General features: G+C 37.8%; 1 protein-coding gene across 2 annotated transcripts in view; it reads right to left on the bottom strand.

Annotated features, from left to right (window-relative positions):
• pax7a (paired box 7a) overlaps positions 1 to 11,888 on the bottom strand; it is a 44,725-nt gene extending 32,837 nt beyond the window's left edge. The window contains exons 1-4 of one of the 2 annotated variants that reach the window (XM_026307844.1): positions 11,580 to 11,888; positions 10,145 to 10,380; positions 9,318 to 9,447; positions 8,758 to 8,886 (exon numbers count right to left, since the gene is read on the bottom strand). In XM_026307844.1, the coding sequence (XP_026163629.1) occupies positions 8,758 to 8,886; positions 9,318 to 9,447; positions 10,145 to 10,380; positions 11,580 to 11,664 (580 nt within the window). In that variant the 5' untranslated portion in view covers positions 11,665 to 11,888. Of the gene's footprint in view, positions 1 to 8,757; positions 8,887 to 9,302; positions 9,448 to 10,144; positions 10,381 to 11,579 lie in introns of both variants that reach the window. The other variant, XM_026307843.1, reaches the window with a different exon arrangement.
• Between the last annotated feature and the right edge of the window lie 12,524 nt (positions 11,889 to 24,412).

Consider the following 24,412-nt stretch of genomic DNA (forward strand, 5'->3'; position numbering starts at 1 on the left):
ATAAAGGAGAGGGACTGCAATCCCACAAGGCTAAGCAGAGCTCTGTCATCCCTGAGTGTAGTTTTCCCTCTGGACAGCCCAGTCATTGTTCCCTATCTAAGGTAATACTCACCAATCAGGATTCATTACAACACTAAATCTATGAATGAACTGGCCAGCGTAAGTGCAAACACACAACTGCCCGGGAAGAAATAGGCCTCCCAGGGACCCCCTCCAAACTAAATTGGATTGCCAATACGGCCCACAGACATTTGAGAAGTCGAGAAAAACAATGGAGCAGAAAATAAATACTCCAAAGCCACAATGATGGCTCCACTTGGTAAACTAAAACAATATTGATCGTCCTTTTTTTTGTTTGTTTGTTTAGAAAAGCCTCATCCCTGCTAATAGCTGTCTGAGAGTGTAATCTCTCCCTTGTCCTCCCCCACTTCTCCACCCCTCCACATTCCCTATTATGTGGCTCCTTTCAGAGCGCCTCAAATAGTTTAGGTTCAGTGTCACACTGGGGTATGGGGCATGGGACTGGGGACCAATTGTTTGCTAATGTTGACACCTGCCAGAGCAGCCTTGGTCTATTTGGGGCCCGCCAAGCTGCAAACTGGATGCTCCCCCTCTTTAGCGAGATTAAGTGTGGGTTGCTGGGGTCACAAATCACTGGACTCCCTCTGATGTTGTGAGGCACAGAGCCAGAGACTGAGAGGGCTAAAAGAGAAAGCTAGAGAGGGAGGGACAGAGGAAGAGGGATAAAGAGTGACAGTCTATTGTTTACTGAAAAGGAGGGGAATAATGTATCTTCTTGAGTGTGCGTAACCACTGTGCCCATTCAAAAAAAATATATCAACAGTGAACCCACGTTGGCAAAGCAAACAACAGATTTCTGCTTTGCTCTGCATGCATAAATGATCAGGAATATTTGAAATCTTTTTTGAAATACAATTTGAAATACAACATAAATAGGAATGACCAATTTTCACACCGTGCACTAGGGCTCCACATAACAGCTTGTTCAATTTCCACACTCAAAATATAGAATTAGTAGCAAGAAAAAATATGATGAAGCGCATTAGACCATATGCTTTTAAGATGATTCACAGAACAGACTTTCTAGAGTTTTCTTGAAAGCGACCTATGTTCTTTGAGAATACATGAAACATAAAAAATTCCAATTGTATATGCTGTCTTTATATAATAAATATATATAGATATAGATATATATATATAGATATGTCCTTTAACATTTTTGTATATGCACATAAAACCCAAGGGAAAAGCAGCAAGCCATAACAGTGCCCAGCTCAGGCCCCCCTTCTTTTGCAGATGTACATTAATGCAAAAAAGCCAGAGATCTCTCCCTTTAAAACTGCTGCTGTCCAGCCTGATCGTGTCAGTTTGAAGGCCCCTATTCAAAAGTATTCATGCATCTGCCTTTGAGGCACAATAGCAGCTAGTTTATAAACTGTCTGCCCAGGCACCCAAAGGCTTTAGTTCTTATTGTTTTCAGCCCCTTAATAAACTTTTTGGAGGAGTTCATCAACTTGCCTGAATAGTCTATGCAGCAAGTCTCAAGACAGAAAATAACAGAAAGACCTTTTCTCCTCCCTCCTTTTTCTCTCGTCCTTTTCTAGTGGCTGTTGATCTAACAATGGTGAGAGTAGGCTGTCAGACATCACAGGGCTTTTTTGTACTAATACAAGAAAAGTTTTCAATAAAAAAAAATGTGGCCTCTTAAAAAGTGAATTGAAGACAATTGTTTTTTCACATTGGTTACAGGCTAACTCAAGCAGCACAGTGAGTTATAAAATTTCTTTCGTATATATAGGGAGAAAGAGATGGAGAGAGAGAGTATTTTTAAATTACTGAAACCCTTATTACAGTAAAATGACATTTATACTCTGTATGACAAAAATGTTTAGATTTATATTTAAAATGTTTGCATATTTTCAATTAAAATACAGCTGGAAAATTAGAACAAAATTAATATGAAAATATTAGTTTCCTATTCGGTCAAAGGTTGCCTGACACCTGTTAAACAGGGAGCAAGGAAATGACGGGATGCAATAAAATATAATTTTGGCTGTAAGCCATTAATCCACTGTTATACCTTTAAACTCTGAAAAAAAAAATGAGCCAAACTTAAAAGTCTTTAATAGATGTCTGCTCTAATTAATTTCATACCTAATTAAAACAAGGCTACAGTCCATGCAGGCTGGCCTGTTTAGCCTGCTGGATGGCCATAATTGAAGTAATAGCGGAAAAAAGCCTGCTTAGAAATAAAAGCCCGCAGCGGTCCAATTCAGCAACATCACCATCCAACCAGGCGGCGCATCCCCTCACCCCACTGCACCCCTCTACCATCTGACCCAAAAAGGCTTTATTGGCTGCCCCGGACCAACCACCTACTGTTTCCCACCGATGCTCTTGGTGCGTTTTAACACCCTAATTAGATGTGACAAGTTCAACGAGCTGGTTTCAGAGGAGGAAAAGCTGGTCAGGTTATGATTTCCGAGTCAGACTCACAGGGGAATCTCTGGACAGCTGATTCCTGTCAGCCTCATTCATCTTCTTCCAGCCAATTAAACATAACTGCTGACAAAGCGCAGGCAATTTGGGCAATATATTAGACGCCTAAAGTGGAAATGTAAATGTTTGAGGCCATGTCATTCGGCTGATAACTCTAACATAAGAATAAGAGTAAGAATAAGAATACATGAGCATTAAGATTAAATTATATACAAAAAAAAATTTAGGAATTGATTTTCAAATAAAATAAGTAATGTTCCTTGAAATATCTCTCAGCACTAAAAATTGCATTTTTAAAATATGAACCTATATTTCAACAAAATGTAGCTACTTCAAAATAACCTGAAATACCACAGAATTAATTTCTTTTATGATTAGGCTATAAAATCTGTGGAAATAATTTTTTTTTTTTTGTTATTCTAACTTAAAACCTACAGCCTTTTAAGATCAATTGCACCAAGAAGAAACTGTATTACAAATAAAACTAAAGTCACACATAATTCAGCTACCTAACACTATGAGGTTTTGTTTCTAATACCCCCACCTGTTGTCATGAATGTGTGATGCACATGTGAAAATATTATGTTTGTGTGAGAGAGAAAGAATGACAGAGACTGGGGAAGTCAAACTTGAGGAAAGAAGGAAGATGAAAAATTGAGATTTTCTATTTATTTTGGACCACAGCCCTGCAGGCACAGCGCAGGATCCCAGGGCCCCGTAGTGAAAATTGGCAGAATAAAACACAGACAGAAATGAGAGACACATTGAAGCACCCTACTGTTGTGACAGGATACCTGGAGGGCAACGCTTCCTCTTTAATTTGTCCCGTATGGTTAAGACCCCCAACTAGACATTCAATCCTCAGAGTCTGCATAAGCCTACTGAATTTAATTCTCGATGGTGAAATTATATGCTATAATTAAATATCATATCATTTTAAAATGCTCAGTGGCATAGAGGAATCTTATCAACTTGGTCTTCCTCAGTTTCTTCATTCTATCACATTATTAGTAACAACATCTAAAATGGGCCTATCAGCATTTGTGGGGAAATTTGCAGACTAAACAAAGGGCACCTATGGGTTTACAGCTTATATTCTGATATTTTCGAGCAGGAAATGTTAACCTTGAAATGCTACTATCAGCGCCTAACAATGTTTGATCATAACCCCATAAATGAGGGGAGAAATTGAATCCTTTTAAGTTATTAAGCAGGAAAGGATTATAAACTCGTCTTTATAAATGAGCTAGAAATCCCCATGTCTTCCTCTGTACACTTTTAAATTTCCCACAAGAAGCTGGAGAGGAAAGATTGCCCCTTTTCAAGAGCCCCACAAGAGATGGAAAAACCATTTTTGTGCTCAGATAGGGAGTCGTCCCACATGGTAAGCGCCACTTTAATTAATAGACAGCCTTGAGAGGTATCACTGTCAGCCTGGATAATGGTGGAAGAGCCTGTGTTTGTGCTTCCATGAATATTTCTGATGTGATCAAAGTCAAATGCCAGCACAGAATGAATTTAACCCTACGCCATTTTTTTTTTTATTTAGCCTAATACTGTTGACACTTAAAGCTCCTCACACTGAAATGTCTCTACAGTTTGGTAGGCCTACAAGCTTAAACTGCTCTCCTTAAAATTGATGCATTACTCATTACTTATAAGCAATGGCTTTCATATTATTATGTTGCATGGTTTCTCATGTTACCTTGCTGGAACCAACAGGCTAATTTGTTACACTGGTTATAGCCCTTGCTGTCAAATATCGTGGTCACAGCAAATCACAACATAATTTTTGAATTTCAAAAATACAGGTTGAATTTTTAAAATTATCTAATGGAAATCCTTACATTCAGAGAAAGTACAGTTTTGGAAATATTTTGCATCTTAAGCCAGTTATTAATTAACAAAACTAATTAAAAAAAAAAAACAAACAAACAGAAAAAACAGTATTCTTAACTGAACACAATCCAGAGGTTTTAGCCCATTTCTTAAATTAAGATGAAAATTCGTCACACCATTTTAGGCTGCTAGTCGTTACTAAGCAACACATGCACAGCCGATGTATGTTGCTAAGGTAACTGCAGTTTAAACTAGCTAGCTTTACATGATGTTAATGTAGGCTACTCCGAATTTGTTAAAAAATACAAAAATAAAATGAATAAAAATGATCACCAAAGTATTTTGGTGGAGATTATTATTACTATTTGAAAAAAAACAGAAGAAAAGAGAAAACCTTCAATTCAGAGGTAAGTGTGAACAAAAAGTACAGTTTTATCCCATTAACCGAACTACAGATGAAAATTTTCACATCATTTTAGCCCCGCTGCAGCTTGTCGTTACTAAGCAACGGCATTACTGTACGGAAGAACTAAGCTAGCTGCAATTTAAGCTAGCTGGATTTAGCTACGTGTTATTATTAACATTTAATGTCACCGAGTGGGCTATAAGATCAGCATAAATCGTCCCTTAAATGTTCATTATAACCATAAGCGAAAAATGACAGATAGGCAGCTCTCACCTGTAGCAAATAAACATGAGGTCTAATGTAAACAAAACTGTTTTGCTAAACCGTAAATAAACTAGCCATATTTGAATTATTATTTGAATGTGTAAATGTCTATTAGCCATTTAAGGTGATACTATTTACTGTCTCTGTAGGCTGTTATTGCAATTCTGTTTTTTTTTTTTTTTTTTTTTTTTTTTTTTTGGTTTAGTAGCTGACAGTTGAGTTAAAGGTAGAGCCCTAAATCTGAAAAATGGGCGAGGGCTATTACTAACTTTACTAATTATGTTATTATTATTATTATTATTATGGCTGTTGTTGTTGTTGTTGTTATTATTATCGATCATGTCCTGTCTTTCAGCTCCTGCCCCCTTTATAAGAAATATAGGCCTACCGATGTAAATTCCAGTGAAAAGTGGCTTGAGTGGCTGCGGGGACAGGGGAGGTTAATCCGAGTTTAATGCAGTGAAGCACAGCGCAGGGTCTGGGCTATGATGGGTATGTTATCTCTGCCCAACATTTGGGTCTCCCTCAATTTCCACCCAGCCAAATAGCTGCGAGAAAGTGCAGATGGAGTCACTCTCAATGCCTGAGGAAAAAACGTTATTAATAGCTAAATAACTTCCCCATACTTTCACTGAATCTCTCTCACACACTGTTCCAGATGGATTTGTTTGAAGTGGTCTCTCACTTCATTCCCCTGTCCTTCTCATTCAGCACGGCTTTAGACCCGAAATATAGCTACATTATATTACCATACACTTAGAGACTGTGCGGAAATGTGTGTGAGAGTGTGTGTGTGTGTGTCCGTGCGTGAGTGCGCGCGCATCTGTGTTTGTCTCGCGGAAAAAAGCACGGAGGGGGCATCTTTTCACACTTTTCCCCACTGTAGGCCCAGTTTATCGTTAATAACGTGTTTCTTTGTTTCTGTAGGCTGTATGAAACCTGAAAGGCTCATTTTGGCGTAATGATTGACATTATGACGTAAAATGTCAAACCTTTATAGGTACCTTACAGGTCAAAATTAAACAAGGATAAAAAAAAAATCTAGATACAATAATTTTCTCTAAATATGTTTGAAAGTGGGTCACAATTTGCACCTTATAATCGTTGCATTACCAATGACATTTCACTGAAGATAGCAGCAGCCCCCCACCCCCCTACACAGCCTTAATCTGGATGTTGAGGTTGCCTGACTTCCTCACACCTCTCCGCTACTCTGTCACTTTCCCTCCGCGATGTTCAGAAAGAATCCCATCTGGCATCTGTTTAATTACACTGAGGAGCTCAGGTAATCCTGCGATTTGCTGGAGTGTCCATCGCCTGTCTCCATCTCATCTGACGGTCAGGTCGGATGGATCAGTGTGGCAGATGGACGCTGGACAGCTGATTCACCTTCCCTCTCTGACCGGTGTGGCGCAAAACAAAAGCTTTGCCAAGTTTGCACAGTTGTAGTGCACCCCCTCCACCACCCCCCATTTCTTGCACGTTATTAAATGTTCCCGAAGAATTTAACATTTGTACATCACCACTAAACTGCGCATTTTAGATTTGAAACTTGTTTCTGCACAAAACAGGCTCCCCGGTCGGTGATCACCATACAGCCAATTAGAAATTATTTATAGAAAGACCAATATAGCAGCGTGAAAAGGTGGAGCTGCTTTCATGGCATACATTGAGATTTGGTTGGTTTACTTTCCACTGCATCCTTCTGAGAAATAACATAGAGCAAAATAAAATGTACAAGCCTGTAATATGGTTAGCAGTTTAAATACACGTTTAATAAAGATAGATTAGAGCTTGGATAAATCCGTGATGTAACCTCTGAGAAAATCAAATACACAGACTTAATAAACAAATAGATAAATAAATAACGTCTTCAAATCTGGATAAGTAAACGAAAAAAAAAAATCTCATGAATTTTGTGCCCAGGGCGAGCCACTGTGAGCTTCGCTCTGAGATGAAAGTGAAAAGAAATAAAAGGCTCTATTTAATCTGCTTTAAAACCCCTCTCCACATAAGGGCTGTGCTTCAAACTCGGAGAGTGAGGGGCTGATTGGGGATAAATACATTTCTTACCATGCCTGCGAGCTATTACACCCGGCACGAACACAGCCACCTATTCAGCAACCGTCGTTTCCAGCGCTTACTCTAATAAGTATTAACATTATTAAATGCCATCCGGATGCCGGTAGTCTAAACTGCATTACGCAGAGGGTGCGTCTCTTTTTATAGCAGCGTGATTCAGCCCCAATTTTAAACACAAGCAAGCGCTAAGAAAGAAAACAGCAGCAGGAACATTATATGGATATTTTGAACCAACAGTATACAAAATAAATAATAATTCAATGCTTATATAGTTAGCACTTAAGGTGTCAAGCTGTCAAATCATCCAGCAAACGTGTCCTCGGTTTTACGCGCCTGTGTTGTGCGTAACGAGAAGACTCTCCGTGAAAATGCTCGACATTTATATGCAGCAAGGTTTACAAACCATCTATATGGACACTGCTGATATTTGCAACAAAACGGTGCCATTTTTTCTCGTAACATTAATGCGTGGTGTGACAGAAAAAAAGACCGTTTTCACGCTATCAACTGATTCTTCTCCAACGGGCCATTATATAAAATTACAAAACTATCTACCAGCGGGGCGTACTGAATAATTCATCTCCTTTTATGTCCCCTCTTGCCCTTTGTCCAAAGTTTTTCTCTCTCTTTTACCCGGTTTTTGAATGAGAATGGACGAGCCCATATTCTCCTTTTAGCTGCCCAGCTTTCCAGGATTTGCTTTTGTACCTCAGACTCCTCACTTTAGAAAAGCGTCAATGGAGGGAGGGGAGATTTTGCACGTGAAGTTCATCTTCAAGTTTGAATTTTTTTTTCTGTTTTTTTTTTTGACGAAAAAAGGGCTCTTTGGACTCTTATCTGAACCTCATTCACACGTTTAATCATCAAAAGGACCATCCTTTAAATCGTTTGAAGTCTGTGCATTTCTCACTCCCCATGACCACCACAAACAGTGACACTATAAATGACTAAAATATGACACTAAAATTTGTTTTGTGTTAAAATAGCCTACCAAATTTTACTTCTATAAGACATTTAAAATAATAAAAAATTCTTAATTTTGAGTCTAATTACTGGTGATGTTATTTTGTTTATAATTTTTCACGCCTAATATTAGTCTACTCATATTGAAATATTTTAATATGTCAAACAAGAAAAACACGTGACACACCAATACAATTTTACGTCATTAAAAAGTAACATTGATAGACCCTTACGGCAAATTCCTGCATTAGTCTTTTAGTTCCCCCTCCTCTAACAGAGCAAATAATAATCTGAACATTGATTTCCACTTTAACTGACAAGTGGTGAAATGTCAGTGAACTGACATCGATTGTGAAATGGGTCAACTGTCAGCTGTCGTTTAGAGGTCGTTAAATGAGTGAATGGACGAGGAGGAATTCGCTACACAAATTAATTTTCTGCAGTTAAATACCTTCTGCCAAGACTCTCATAAATAATTGAGTGAATGAACAACTGCTGGCTCGGACTTAAAAGCAGGAATAAATTCTCTGCGTTTAGCTGCAGCTCGGATGTGGGACAATTTCCCAAGAGGACGTGAAGTAGTGATGTATTTAAAACATTTGCTTCCTGCATTTACTCTACAATAATAATAAGTTATTTCAGACATATGCAAATGGGCCATTTACTTTCTGCTGTTAACTTACATTTATCACCGAGGATGCCATCGATGCTATGCTTTGTTTTCTTTTCTCCATCTTCATCCTTCTTATCACAGTCATCCTCGTCATCTTTTTTGCCAAATCGGGCCCTCAAAACGCGGCTGATGGAGCTCACTAATGGCAACAAAAAGGTAAATGGGTGATTAGCCCTAAAACCCATAAAAGAACCATAATAATCCTATCATGCAGTTTTTTTTTAGAAGGATACCATACAAAAATGGCAGAGGAAAAGTTTTTTCCATGAAGCAGCTGCGTTGAGAAAATTTTTAAAATCAAACTATATATTAAAGGAGAAAAAGTTGCACTAGAAATACAGTAATATGAATTCACTGCTGAGCACTAAAGGGACATTTTGCCAACGGTGATTTTTTTTTCTGTGTTAAACAGTTGTAGTTGTGCTTCCTGCCACACTGAAACACTTATTTTGTTATCAGTAACAGGGGCTTAAAACATGTTGGATTCAGAGTGTAGTTCATTCAGAAGTGATGCTGCAGTGTTCGCTCGTAATAAGAAAAAAAAGTGCAGCTTACCAGATGAAGCCTCACCTGAAGGAACTGTGCTTCTGTCGCACACCCCGTCCTTCAGCAGCTTATCCCGGATCTCCCAGCTGAACATACCCGGGTTTTCTCTCTTGTACTCCTCGATCCGCTTCTCCACGTCAGGAGTTGCCACCTGCTTTAAGTTTGAAAGTGTGAACGTGAAGAGAGAAGAAATTTCAGACAGTTTTAATTAAGAGAAAAAAGATGTAAGATACAAATACGAACAGTATATATATATAATTGGTATGACTTTTATGGGAATGACTTGTGACTTTAGAGACAATAAATAAAAAATTTGATGAGCTGTCTAAACGGAATATTTAACACTAGTCTTAAACTGTGCAATAAAATAACACAATGTGATAAATTTACTGTAAAAGATAAAAAACAGACATCTGCCCAATATTTGGTATTATATTATGTACAACCAGTTATTCCCCAACGCACTAAGATCCTATAAATGATCATTTTAGCTTGAAACATTTTCAGAATTATTTTTAATCGCTTATATAAATATTTATGCAAAATGTAAGAAAAATAAAAAAAAATCAGGTATAAAGTTTGGGACTCTAGAGAGGATGTTACAGCTCGGTTGGAATGTAATTTAAAGTTTACGTAATTAGACCACATTTATTGGAAGAGTCACATTATTATTATTGTTGTTATTGGCATTATTATTATTATATAGACACGCAAAGACCTCCAAACTGAGGAGGCCTATTTTTTTCTTGATCACTACACTCCATAGAGCTGTTATGATCACAACACTACATGTGGGCTCATTCAGGTGTCGTGCGCCTCGTGACGCTTGTCCTTCATGGGCCCCCACTCACCCTGGGCTTGCTGCCTCCTATGGCCCCCGGACGGATCGATCCGGTTTCTTGGTACCGGCACAGGATCTTGGAGACACAACCATGAGAAACACGCAGTTGTCGCGAGATTACGCAGGGTCGGATGCCGTGGTGGGCCATCTCCACAATCTTGTGTCGGATGTGATTTGGCAGTGGCCTCCCATTGATGAACACTCCGCCAAGCTGGTTCACTCTCCCCTGGCCCAGAGGGGTGGATACTGCACCACAACAAACAAAAAACTAACATAAACAACACAACATCCTGGTCTCTACAGGTTTAAAATGCTCATCAAGGTCGATGTAACCACAATTTAGCCATACGTGAAGTCAAATAATGGCATGTTTGTTGTGTTATGGGCTTTTAATGGGACGCAGTTTACGCACATCATCATATTATACATTTTCAAGAGAGCATCGTGCCAAATTCATCCAGCGCGAGTCTGGCTGACAGGATGTATCCGAGGCCACTTTAGGATCCAATTTCACATTCAAGAGACACTAAAGAGGGTGACACGTCCCACCTTGATTATTCCTAGTCATGCTGTACAAATATTGATGTGATCCTTTGAGCCATCTCTTTGCTGTGTGTATTATTGCCATTTCCAGCAGCAGGACACTTGAACAAATCCCAGAGCTGGAGTTACTTGCGAGCTACGTGGTTTTTGTACATTTCAGTCCAGAGTACTTGAGCACGAACTGGGTGTAATGGGAAAACTGTTTCCATAAATGCATGCAAATAGTGATCCTTTTTTCCGCCCATATGTTCGTGAGATTTGAGTGGTGGGCATGAACGAAAAAAAAAAAAATTACCAATTAGATTGATTTTTGGGTAATAATAGAAGGTGGACCGGTAATTTTTTGTTTTTTACTGAAACCATTTTATTTGTTTGCCATTTTAATTGTTAGGAAGAAAAATTGCTGCTCGATTGTCTATGTAGCAATAAGGATACATTTAAATACAGACATTTATAGGTCTACTATTATTATTATTAACACCTTGGAGATTAATGCATTCAAATATAAAACAGGCACATATTTAATGTTCTGCAGACACTCCATAATAAACAGAATTTACTGGGACAGAATCTGTATAAACTATGCCCAATTACAAACGCCTGCAGAGTGAAGATGTAAATTTATAGAAAACAATCATAGCATCGCGATGAAAGACAAAAAACGAGAGTAAGGTATTGTTCTTAAAATACCAGGGACTGATTTTCAAATCACGAACTGTCGCTTTTCTAAAACTAGAATTCAGTTTTGATTCAGGCTGTAAACTTTAATCACCGTTGACTGGAGGTCCTGGCTATTTGTCCACCCACCGTGTCGCCGGTAACAAACTGTGCTCTATCAAGAGTGGAGTCCTGATGAGTTTTGTCACAGGACCGGACCGAACACATGTTGTCATTTTTCTTACCTTCCAGAGGGAAGCCGGTACGGGGGTAGTTCTGGCCTGGCGCAGGGCGCACCATCCGAGGCACTGTTCCTGGTAAAGTAGCCATCCCACAGCTACCGAGACAAACACCAAACCGGACTCTGCACGAACCTGCTACTCTCACGAAGTCCAAGTCAAAACCCGGAATGTTTTCAAAATGCTCAAAGACGATGCTCTATTGCTGTCAAATCCCAATCCCAGGAAGAAACCGGACAAGCCCTTCTTCCTCAGGGGAAAAATAAAAGTGATGCTCTCCTCTGGTTCGATCAATGTGCCAAAATAAAACATATAGCGACAGCAACGACAAAAAAATCCCTTAAAACAGGGAAATCTGCAAAATGGTGAAGCTGCACTTGAAGTTGCGTGTCTGAGTTGGGGAAAAATCGCTGTTATTCTTTCCCCTTGGTGTAGTTTGGGTTCAGTATAATGTCTACTGGCTGGTTGGAAGTAGTTTAAGTGGCCAACTTTCGTGCATGTCGTAGGAGGAGACAGCCGAGCGCTCCCATAGGCTCCCTGGCCTTTCTTTTATGGATGAAAGAGAGTGGGTTTAGCCAGGAGCCGAGCGACCAATCAGATCAACACATTCCACTTTTAATTCACGGCTGCCTCCTTCATGAGACCCCATACACCAAAACCAGTTCAAAATGTTATTATCGCTAAATGTTATTTTAAATCCCGTCTTTTCAAAATGTGTCTGCTTCAGTGACAGTCATCTGTTTAAACCTGTGGAGTATTAATGCCTTTAAAATGATGCTGCCATTCTTGCCTTCTTTCTTTCGATAAGAAAACTCGAGAAATAAAAAAAGCTATATATATATATATATATATATACACACACACACACACACATATATATATACATATTCAGGCTATATATAATGACAGAAAAGCTACAAGTTTAAACTGAAATAATTTTGTTATAATATTAATTGGAAACATAAAACATATTTATTACTTTATTCCGATTTAAATATTATATTTGGCAAAATATCAGAATTTATTAACTAAAACCAGTCTAAAGCAACAAAAATGAATGAATAAATAAATACAAAAAATTAAAAAATTCGGCCCCCCCCATCACCAAAAAAAAAACAACAAAAAAACAAAAAACAAAACTCAGTACTCAGTGCAGTGTGAGAAATGTGTGATGGGTGGACAACAGTGCGCTAAAGCAGCCGTGCTTAGCGGAGGTTAGACTATAAGATGCTTCTGGCTTGTTAACCTTTTAATTAAGTAAATGCGCGCAGCATGAACATCTAAATCGCTCCTATAGCTTTTGTGGTAATTACAACACTCGCATCGACCCGCTATTGATGACAACAGGTTGGCTTGCCCTAAAGTACGCACAAGAGTAATTGCTTAAAGGTAATTGCTGAAAAATAATGCGCAACTGTTAAACTCCAATAAAAAGAGCACATATGGCAGAAAAGAAGAGGTGCATGTGTCAACTCTGTGGGCCCACCGTGCATATAAAATTGTGTGACAATTGCCGTGGAAAACACTCCTGGTGGAAGGCAATTTCACAAATAATTTTAGCAACAATTAGGGAGTGTGGAGGGGTGAAATGGCGATTTCACATGCAGATGTGCCGGTGGGAAGGATCTGGTACCCTGCCGAATAGCTATGACCCTCACTCTCCCGCTTTGGTTTGCTTCACATGGGACAGAAAAGCACAAAGAGACCGCCTCACCCTCCTGGGAAGGCGCAAAGAGCACTGGATTAAGTCAAGCATCAATCATGTGAAATCCAAACAATAGCAAATGATTCTTGTGGAAAACAGATTCTTTTATAAATATTCCACCTTTCTGCTTCTCTCTTTCACTCTGAAGATACAACAGGTATGTTTTTTGAATTCACACAGACACGCAAATAAAGCTAATAATCCCGTATCCCTGCAAATATCACTGGTTCACCAGCACCAGGTCTGGCCTCTGTTATTCTAATCATCATTAGCCTGGCGTTGATTTGCTATGCAGCTGCTGACAATTATACCCAAAAGAAAATAGTTTAGAGTGTGAAGGGGGATTTGCATCATTAACATGTTATATTGAATTTAAGTGAGATGTTTAGTTTGTAAAATTAACAAACATAAAAATACAGGTGTTTTCTCACAAGTAGGTGACCTGAAATTTATACCTCTACTGATTTGTTTTTGTTTGGTTTTAGTGATTTCTAATTCTACATTTGTTATATAATAAAAAGTTCTATACATTCCTCAAATATAAAACTTTCTCAAACAGGCATCCAGGATGAGAAAACAATTGGAACTGTTTTACAACAACCAAATAAAAACTTTAGGGCTGAATGAATACAAACAGTAGAAAAAACAACAAAACTAAAACCTCAACAATGGCAGCATTTTTTTCTTGTTGTAAATGACATATTTGAGGCCAGACAGTCTGGAATAATTTAAAACTACAATGTCCTGTTAAATTTATAGTAAGAAACTGTAAGAAAAAAGGCTGTTCAGCCACCATACAAAAGTTTTCATCATTTATTACTCAGTTTATAAGGTAAAATTAGACAGCTGGTAACAAAGAATGAATATAACACTGAAGAGCTTGTAGTTAGTCTGTTTTTTAAGGTTTTTGTTGGGGGAAGAAGCTGCTGTAAAGATGGTGGCACCATGTCCACTAGTGGGCGACTATAGTGCCACTTTTTCTATGAGTAGATATATGTTTGAAAGGGCACAAAATCCCCACTGGTCACCTATCTGTGCACTTCATGGTGCCACACACAACAGTTTTGAAGACCTAATCATGAATGAATCATGAATTCATATTGGGTTTGCACTGACCACACCTGGCACCTGAATCACAATCACCCTCGTCACACCTTAAACTCCATTTATTCTGCTTATTTCTGCAGGGTTCAGGCTTAGTACCCAGCTCATATATTCGTATAAGTAACCCTGTCACTTAAGTTTCCTCTCAGCTGCAGCAGACAGAAAAACACATCCTCTCTCCCATGATATTGTCTCCAATCTTATCTTGATCAGGGCTGCTCTTCAAACACTTTCCTACATAGCCTCTCATTATTTGTGTTACGGAAATTACCAAAGTTTCTTTCTTGCTGGTAGGTGCACACTTTTTTTCCTTGTCCTATCTACATGTATTTTCACTATACACAATGTTTAGCTATTCACATAAAGGAGCATAAGAGAGAAAACACCTTTGATGAGAGGCATCGCCAATTTAGGCTTTATCTTTCTCGGAGCTGAACAAAGGCGAGAAGTACAAGCATTAAGCGCATAAAAACATTATTTTTATATAAATTTGAGGAGTTGTTTTATCTTCCACAAGGTGAGGATGGGGTGTTGAATTCAACCAAACAACACTGATTGTCTTTCATAAATAGTGCTCAAAACATATTTAGATGGTGTTGTTTTTAATTTTTGCAGTACAGTAGATTCTCCAACAGTCACTTCGCTGTTCGAACGATGTCTGTCAAACTGCAAAATAAAACAGGAATACCTGGCATTTTTTTTTTGGTCCTGAATGAAAAGGAGGGATATCAAGATACATACAAGAGTTAAAATCATTATACATGTCTATTACACAGTTTAGACCCTAAACACACAGAGTAACACAGTAAATGTTCAGACAAATACTCCTGCAGTTTTCCGACCTATACTGGCATGAACTGTAAAAAGAAATTCGTAAATTTAATTTGATTGTTTCCTAAAGCGTTTTTCCAATTTCTGGGGACATTATTGCCAATGGCAAGATCTGACTTTGTTGACAAGGAGGCAGATGTTTTTAAACATAATCTTACATCTGCACTAGTACTTGAACCATACATAAATCATAAGCTGTTTCTCTCTCATGATAGTTGGCCTGACTTCTGTTGAATTTGAAAGTTCTGCATGCAAAATCTGTCTGCATGAAATGAAATAGTGGCCACTGTGATAAACTGCCATCTAAAGATTTTAAGGAGGAAGTTGCTAAATGCCTTATGTCCCAAAAAATAGTGAACAATTGGCCCTTTTTAAAAAAAAAAACAAAAAACAAAAACATTCAGGCTACTTGTAGTTTCTCTACACTGCCTGGCTCAGTGCTCTGCAGATTGATTCCTGGATGCTGTGACACGCTGCTTCAATAGTGACAATGTCTACACTTCCACCCCAGTCTTGTTAACTTGTTGACTTATTTTCACATCTGCTCATGGTTATCCACTTGTGTAATCACTTCCTCATGTGAATTGTTTTATCACAATAGAGCAAGCAGGAGAGCATATCAAATACACTTTTAGAGGAGACTGGTGAAAGGCTTACTTTGTGTTGTAACTTTAATTAAAGAAAGCTGGGTTGAGATATACATCTCGTTGTATGTGGCACAGGGAGGAGCTGTGAACAGGCATGTAGGGCCTGACAAGGTGATGTTTGGTTAATAAGGAGAGCAAAGATGCAGGAATTCCTCATATCCATTTGGAACAAGTTAAAATATTTGTGAACCTTGCCTGAACTCCCTTGCCCGTCCAGTCTCCACATGGCTGGCTCAATATAGCACATATAAGAAACACAGAAGTATAGCACATAAGTTTCGTAAGGTTTGGAAAATGTAATATATTTTCAAAAGAACAGCAGAGAAATTTGTTTTATAATCTCAGAAAGACTGCACAGCGTTGTATAAAAAATGTCAATACTCCTGACTTTGTTTGAAACGGTCCTTTATCCATTAGTGGGTCCCAACTTCCACAGTGACCCAATGAATTTGAGGGTTCCAAAATGGGAAATATTTGAGAAAAAATAAAATTTATCAAACAGATTTTTTCTTATTATATACTAGATACTTTCATATCAGATGCCGAAAAATCCTTCAAATGAAAAAAAAAAACAGTCAAAAGGGGAAAAGCCACTCTCTGGTTAGACTGCTCAACATGCATGTCCTAAGTCACAAGTTGAGACTCTTTAATTCTGAGATATCTAAAGCCTGAAACCACTGCTTTAGATCACATGGCTTCCCACAACAGCCTTACTTTTCCTACATCGTCATGCACTATATTCACACATAATGTGTGGCAGGGGAGTGGGAAAACAACATATGTTTTGTTGACATCTGAGTCTGGGGTCTGAGTTATGAGTCATGGAGACATCTATAACTCAACCAGTGATCAAACACAGCCAAAGGCCACTCATAGGGGGCAGCCCTCTGAGGATTTCCAAAGAGTTCAGAGGTATCAGAGCGAGGACGAATGGTACAAGGATGTCTGAGAAACAAAAAGTGGTAGCAAGGGTAAAAATGAAAAGACAACGCAGTCATATTAAGCCATGCTTTAGAAAAGTAAGAGTGAAGATTGCCTCCTTTTTGCAACACCACTAACAGGCCGATCGGTTCTGCAGAAAATAACAGGGAGGTGACATCACATAAACAGTCTCAGCTGGATGGGTGCAGGTGGGTGCACGGGTGGCAGCGGCGGGCTGGAGGTTGATCTGTGGCAGAGTGGGTGACATCCTGTCACTGCTCATTATAGTGTGAATTCTGTGTATCCTCAATAACACTTTCGCTTTGCTCATACAGGACAAACTACTGATAGAGGTCTGGGGAAGAAGTAAATAGAGCAAAAATCCATTTTGATCACTAAGGAAAAGATGTAAGACAATAGAAATGGCAGACAATACGCTGCATATAGGCAGGCTGTCTGAAGTCTGGAAATGAATGTGATCTCACAGTTTAAAGCCAGAAATGAACTGGAAACAAAAAAAAAAAGTGGAAAACACAAGGCACATACAAAGCACTGATGGTGACTGTTGTCTCCTCAGTGCTCGTTTATCCTTCTTAAACACCACAATATGCTAAGAAACCTCTTGTCTGTAGATCCTGAGGCTCTTATCACCCCACAGCAGAGCTCACCTGTCCTCTTCTGTTTAATGCAAAAGAAAACCAATAAAGCACCTCTTTCTGTTTTACTGTCACATGAAATCATACTTCTAGTTTAAACACCCCAATGTTTAACATTTGTTTACGTAAGGATGGCGTTGGATGGTCCTGAGACTTTAACGCGGTGCCTGCTACTTTGATTTGTGCATAAACAAGGTGGCATGCCATAGCCAACCACTGATCTCGTGTCTTTGATGATTCGCTTCAGGCCGGCACAACGCGTTGAGATAATGCAACATTTTAAACGGTGTATAACTAGTCATGGCCGCCTACGATGTCCCTAAGATAAGGCTGCTCTTGGTTTAGTGTCAGTTTCTTTAAATAAATAAATAAATAAAAAAGGTATCACTACAGTTACACAAGGAGTAATCTTAATGTTGCTACTGGGTGTTCAATAAACAGGTTACACTAACATTTAAATGTGAAAGTTCACAGATGAACAGATTTCCCTGAAGCATGCGTGAACATCTCTGAGACTAAGTAAAAAAAAAAAAAAAAATAGCAAATTGGATGAATTTGTCCTTGATGATGTTTGTTACTCTCTTCAAAATCCCTTCAAAGGTTTGACTAAAGCAACCAGAATGTGTTTTCTATTAATCCAAACTTGTTTAAGTATTTATTGGTCAAACTGAACTATTATATACATTTACATTTGTCAAATCTAAACTCAATTTTGCTCCATTAAGGAAAATCAAGTATGGCTGCCTTAACATTCCCTTATCTGAAGTAAGGAACAGGTAGATAATCTACAATGTCTTTAAAAAACACAGTTGTTAAAACTCCTTTTTTTGGGCTGTAACAACAACACTGGACACCAAGAGTACACTGAATCCTTTAGTGACTGTAAAGGAATACTGTGGGTTGCTGGCATCATTTCATTACAGTGGCCAGTGTTACAATCCATTTTACACGACCAAGAATGCTGTGTGTGCGTAGTGTACTTGTGTGTGAGTGTGTGTGGCATGTGATTGTACCAAAATGCTTGGGTATCACGCTCTGATGTGCATGCCAAATCCACTTGTCCTCTCACACAACCTACCAGTGTGGCTCTGCCGTTTCAGCTCTGCCAGCAGAGGTCTGAGGAGAGCAGCAGCACTGGAAGCAAGTCACGACCCCCTATAGCAGAATTCACAACGTGATGTGCGGGCTGAATTTGACCAAGAATTACTTTCAACCAGCTATAGTCATCCTGCCTACTTTCACCCTTTGCTGACTGATAAATATTAAGTGGTGTGTAATATAAAATTCAGGTATTTTCCCCCAAAATGAAACTATATATTTACAGTTTTAACCCACATGCAATTATTTTATAGTATATTAGAATAAAGTTAAACTACTACTGTTGAAGTTTAGCATATAGCAAACTTGTGTGAACTTTTTTTGGACTTTGATAGTGGCATAAGAAGTATTCTGATATTTTAGTAGAATAAAAGTAGCAATACCATAATGTAAGACATTGCTTGTCTGGTAAAAGTTATTCATGGCAAAAGTAACTTAAGTATAAATGCAGAATTATTTTCAACAAAGTTTACAAAAAATGTTAAAACTAAAAGTATTAACTTTGCAGCCCAGTGCTGATTGTCAGGTATGTATTATTATATAGGCTAGTGAGGGTCACTGAACTGGAGCCAATTCCAGCTGACACATGGTTGAGAGGCAGGTACACCCTGTGCAGATCACCAGTTTATTGCACATAGAGACACACGCACACTCACACCTACAGACAATTTAGAGTCACCAATTTAACCTAACCCCACAGACACACACACAGACATGGGGAGAACATGCAAAGTCCACTGAAAGGCCCCAGGATCAAACAGGTTTTAAACCCAGAACCTTCTTGCTGTGAGGCAACAGTGCTAACCATTGTATTACCATTCCAATAAAGGCTATTACATTAAAGTATAATTATCACTGATGCATAAACATATAAAAAGCATTTTAATGTTGTAACTGGTTAAGATAGAATTAATTTAAGTATGTTATATACTGTTTGGTAATTTTATCACTAACCTGCAAACTGGTATGGTAGGTAAATATGTTCTGTAGTTCACTCTGAAGTACAGTGTTGCTAAAGTATAAACTACCTGAAAATGGAAACAGTTCAGTCAATTACAAGTTTTGTTATGAACAATCAAACTTTTCGTTTTGTCTTTGATTGAAGTATTTTTATAACAACTTGAATCCTATTAAAATATTATTTTCCACCTAATATAACAATCAATATCATGCTATCTATCAGATAGCATATCTAGCTATGCTATCTGTAGGGAAGCCACTCCAACCTCTCACTGGTTTGAGAAACAGCTCAAGAATTGTGAAAAGTAAATCAGGCAGACATACATGTAAAACATGATCACAAACATTTGCTTTCTATGCGACTTAACTGGATGTGTATGTATTGTACTTTTGTACTCACTCCTGCTTCTAGTGCTGATGAAACAAAGTTCATACAGACATACATGACTATCTTGTGAACTTTGTGTTCCTAAAATGTAAGCTTTATCCTGATATTTGATGCCTACATGATGCCACATAAGACTGTCCCTATGCCTCACAATAAGTCTTTCTCAAGTTTCAATAAGTTTCTCAAGGCCGAACCTGTTGAAAGGGTTGTGTTGTAAATGATGTTAATGATTTTAAATGCAATTAAAATCCATCCATTCTTTGCAGATGTGTGAAAAGGCAGACTAGGACCATTTTTGGCAACCAACAGATTTGCTTTTGTTATTACACAGTGACAAAACAGCAATATAAATGACATTTAATCAGATTGTCAGGACTTTAAGATATTTGTCAAATAAAAAGAGAAGAAGAAGAAGAAAAGTGTTGACTGACGCAAGCAAATATATATATATTTACAATATATACAATACAATATATAATACATACACAAATCTTAGAGAAAAAGTCTCTTTGTTAATGAAGATAAAAGTAATGCCTCCATTTTCCATGCCATCACAATTAGTTTCACCACAACCATCTGAAAGAACTTTCCAGTGAAGGGAGATCACTTGACCCCCGAATCTGTGACCAAATCATGTCCCTCCATTAGGTGCTCTCTGTAACCATAAAGTCCAACTCTGCGCAAGCCACAAGATACAGATACTTAAAAAAAAAAAAAAAAAAAAAGCTGAGAGCATCACAAAGAGCTGATGGACCAAAAGTCACATGATGCTTATGATTGAAAAGATCCATTATCCTGACTAACCCAGCTGAAAAATCTAAAGCAGATGCTGCTTCTTAAAAAAAAGAACTTAAAACAACAAAAAACTGTCATGTGGTTGAAAAACACACATTCAAAATGCTATGCTTGATGCAAATTTATACACACATTTTTTTAAACTACATGCCAGTAGGTTTGGACCAGTTTCGATTAACACCTGCAATACAGCATGAAAGTATACTTCTTAACTTTACTAATTTGTACTGACAAAATGCATTTTCTTATGAAACGCAAAATTTTTCTTTCATTTAGATAAAGATAAACTGAAGCATTTAGTTTCCTTTTATGGGTTGGGAAATCCTCCAGTTCCTTAAGATAAATAAATCAATTAAAAAATTGTAACATATTTTAGTACTGCATAGGAGGACTGCATAAATGCTAATTATTTATAACACGTCATAATGTAGCATTGTAACCATTTATTGATGTGGCTGTCAACAACTTTAAATCCAGGTCAATGTGAATGGCATATTAACAAAAAGATACTCTTGGAAGATACTCTTCAAAAATAAACACTTTAATTGCATATAACTACATAATGCGTTAAGATATTTGTATACTGCATATAAATGATCACTGGTTTAGAGATGGGATAGCTAATAATTATTAATAAATATTTTCCTGATAATCTACCTTAGAAATTTTTTTTTTTTTTTTTTGATGCAGCAATGGTAGTCAGAAATATGTAACGTGAAATATTTTACGTTGTTCGAGAGGCTGGTGTGCCACAGCAATTCAGTACACAAGAACTGAGGTGTAATTTTATATGTGGTAGAGTAAAAAAATTATAAGGAACCTCTGTTTGCTTTGTATGTTTTTCCTCTAGTTCACATCACATCAGAGGTTTACAGTGTCAATATACTTCCCTGCATTATTTTGAGCAGTGCATGCTAGTGTTTGCATGCTCTCCCAGTGTTCATGTGGATTTCCCATGAGTCTGATATTTAGAAACGCTCATTATAAAGTTCTGAATTCAAAGGAAGAGTGAAACTTTGACATTTAGGGAAATATGATTATTTGCGTTCTTGTGGAGAGACAGATGTGAATATTATTATCACTCTTGTATATGCCCAGCAGCTGATAACTTAGCTTAGCACAATCAGTAGAAACAGGAGGAACAACTAGACCCATTCTGTCCAAAGGCTATTAAAATCTGCCTACCAGTATCTCTGAAGCCTATTAAGAAGCAACCAGGGGGGACTCCAGTAGGTTTACTGCCTCCAGCCAAGAAAAAGTCTAACACCCCTCCCCCCACCCCATACAACAGATAAATGCTTTTACACTTCTGTTTACATATGATTAAACAAAAGTGGCATAAGGTGTTAACCTGTGAGCTTTAGAGGTGCTAGCAGGTGGATTTTGTTACCACCAGATGTAGCTATGCTAGCTGTCTGCCTCTGTTTCCAGCCTTTATGCTAAGCTAAGCTAACCAGCAACTTTAAAGCTAACAGATATTATCTGTCTCAAAACATGGAACTATTATTTTAAATTTTGTATTTCTTGTGTTTAATTTGGACCCATTACGTCAAACAGATTCAAACGTTGCCTTAGTTGAGTTTACAGGGGTAATGAGAGGTGTTTAAATCCAGAATATAAAACTCGGTGTTAAGAAGATATTAGTAGCATCTTGCACACAATCAAATTAAATTCATACAACTTGACTTCATCATTTAAAGCAGACTCCTGCTTTTTCCTTAGTAAAATGGTCATCTGAGCGTCTCTAACTGAACTGTCACAGATGATTAGAGGAGGAACAACTCGTCTTGGTATCCCAGAGAACATGGGGTCTTCACGAGAGAGTGAGCCACAACTAGAATCAATGTCACCGTTCAGATAATCACGCATTGCCGATTCACCATGTAAGATGCATTTTGTTTGCTGCCTATGTGTAAAGCCTCTATTCATTTTCAGATTTTTTTTTCCAGAGGAGAAGAAAAAAACATGGTCAACTCAATAATGACAGCTCCCCTTTAAAATTTCAGTCCTGTTTTCTGAGAAGAAAGTGTTTGGTGCTACCTTGTTTATCTGGTTTCTGAATGATTTCAAAAGTTTCAAATCTTTTAAAGACTAATATGCTTGTAACCTCAGTATTCTTTTCAACCAAAGACACACAAGCGTTTGGATAGTGTAATACCATCCATCCATCCATCCATCTATCTATACCCGCTTATTCCTTAACCAGGGTCACGGGGATCTGCTGGAGCCTATCCCAGCTCTTTTTCAGGTGGAAGACGGGTACATCCTGGACAGGTATAGTGTAATACACTAAATCATTTAGATTTGTTTTAAATACAGAATACTGTCAGGTACTTTACCTTCTGACAATTAAAGCATTCTACTTAAGTGTTTGTCATGTCTTGAAAAATTACATTTTGTAATTTTGTACAATTGTTCAAAATGTGGTTATTATCCTTTGCTGAAAGCACTTCAAATAACATTTATTGAAGGGGTTTATGTGTATTCAATCCATTGAAAGATAAGCATATTTTAAAAATATAAAAGTCATTTCTAGCTTTATGTATGAAATGTCACACCGGGGCAGTAGGATATTTTCAGAATTACAAACAAGGGCCCATCTCTTTTATATGTCTGCAGTGACCTCTCTTCAGAGAAAACCATGTGTTTGTCACACACACAGATACAGAAAAACAAGCTTTACACAACAGGAGTGTGAAATCACTGTTCCAGGACTCGGGGTGGGGGGGTGGGGTTTAGTTGGCTCCTAGTGGGCAGAAATGTCTTTTCACTTGAACGATATCAGGCAAAGCAATGACCCCTGAATTCTTAATCACTCTCAGGAAATCAGAGTTATAGCTCTGCAGTGGTCAGCAGCGGTAATTGATTTGAAACTTGCTGCTGCTGTAAGACCTACAACACGTAGAGTATAGACTGAACAATGTGAGGGATAACATTAGTGTGGTAACCAGCACTGTCTTAACCAAAGATCCTTGCTGGTAGATAATATTTACATAGTCATAATGCTAAACGTAACAGCTATTGTTTCTGTTGTATCTGTATAAAAACTAACATTACACAAACTAACAAAGCTTTGTGTCTAGGTACTTTCATAACTGATGTCATGATGTTATGAGACTTACAATGAATGTATTAGTAGAACAAATGTAGTTACTACTAATAAGGCTCAAAAATCTGTGGTTTATTTCTCAGCAAAAGCAATAATACATGAGCACAAGTATTTGTACTTATGTCATGTTTAGGATTTTTACAGTTTATATATTCAGTATGACAAAATACAAAACTAACAATATAAAATATGCCTACTAAACTTTAAATTTATTAAATGATTAAAATGAATTACATGCATTAATAATATTAATATATTAGCCCTACTTTTCCTTTTAATAATCTGAGGCTCATACTGTACATGTAAACTTATTATACCACATAAATATGTCATTTGAAAGGCTACTTCTAATAGTTTTTTTTAATAGCATGGGGTGGCCCACATGTTTGGCCTAAAATAAAAAACCTAAGCAATGTGTGAAGAAATAAAGGACATCTGAATACTTCAGCATGGTCTAATAAAATCACTTCCATTTACAGTTGCAGTTTAGTGTCAGCTCCAGGTTATTTCTTCAATACAGATTCATCATATAGTTTTGGACAGAAACATTCACACAGTAAACCTCAAAGATCTTAGTGTGGCAACAGCGCCATCTAGCGTCACGGTGACACAATAACGCCGAGGC

This window comes from Mastacembelus armatus, chromosome 5 (assembly GCF_900324485.2).
Source record: "Mastacembelus armatus chromosome 5, fMasArm1.2, whole genome shotgun sequence".
NCBI lineage: Eukaryota > Metazoa > Chordata > Actinopteri > Synbranchiformes > Mastacembelidae > Mastacembelus > Mastacembelus armatus.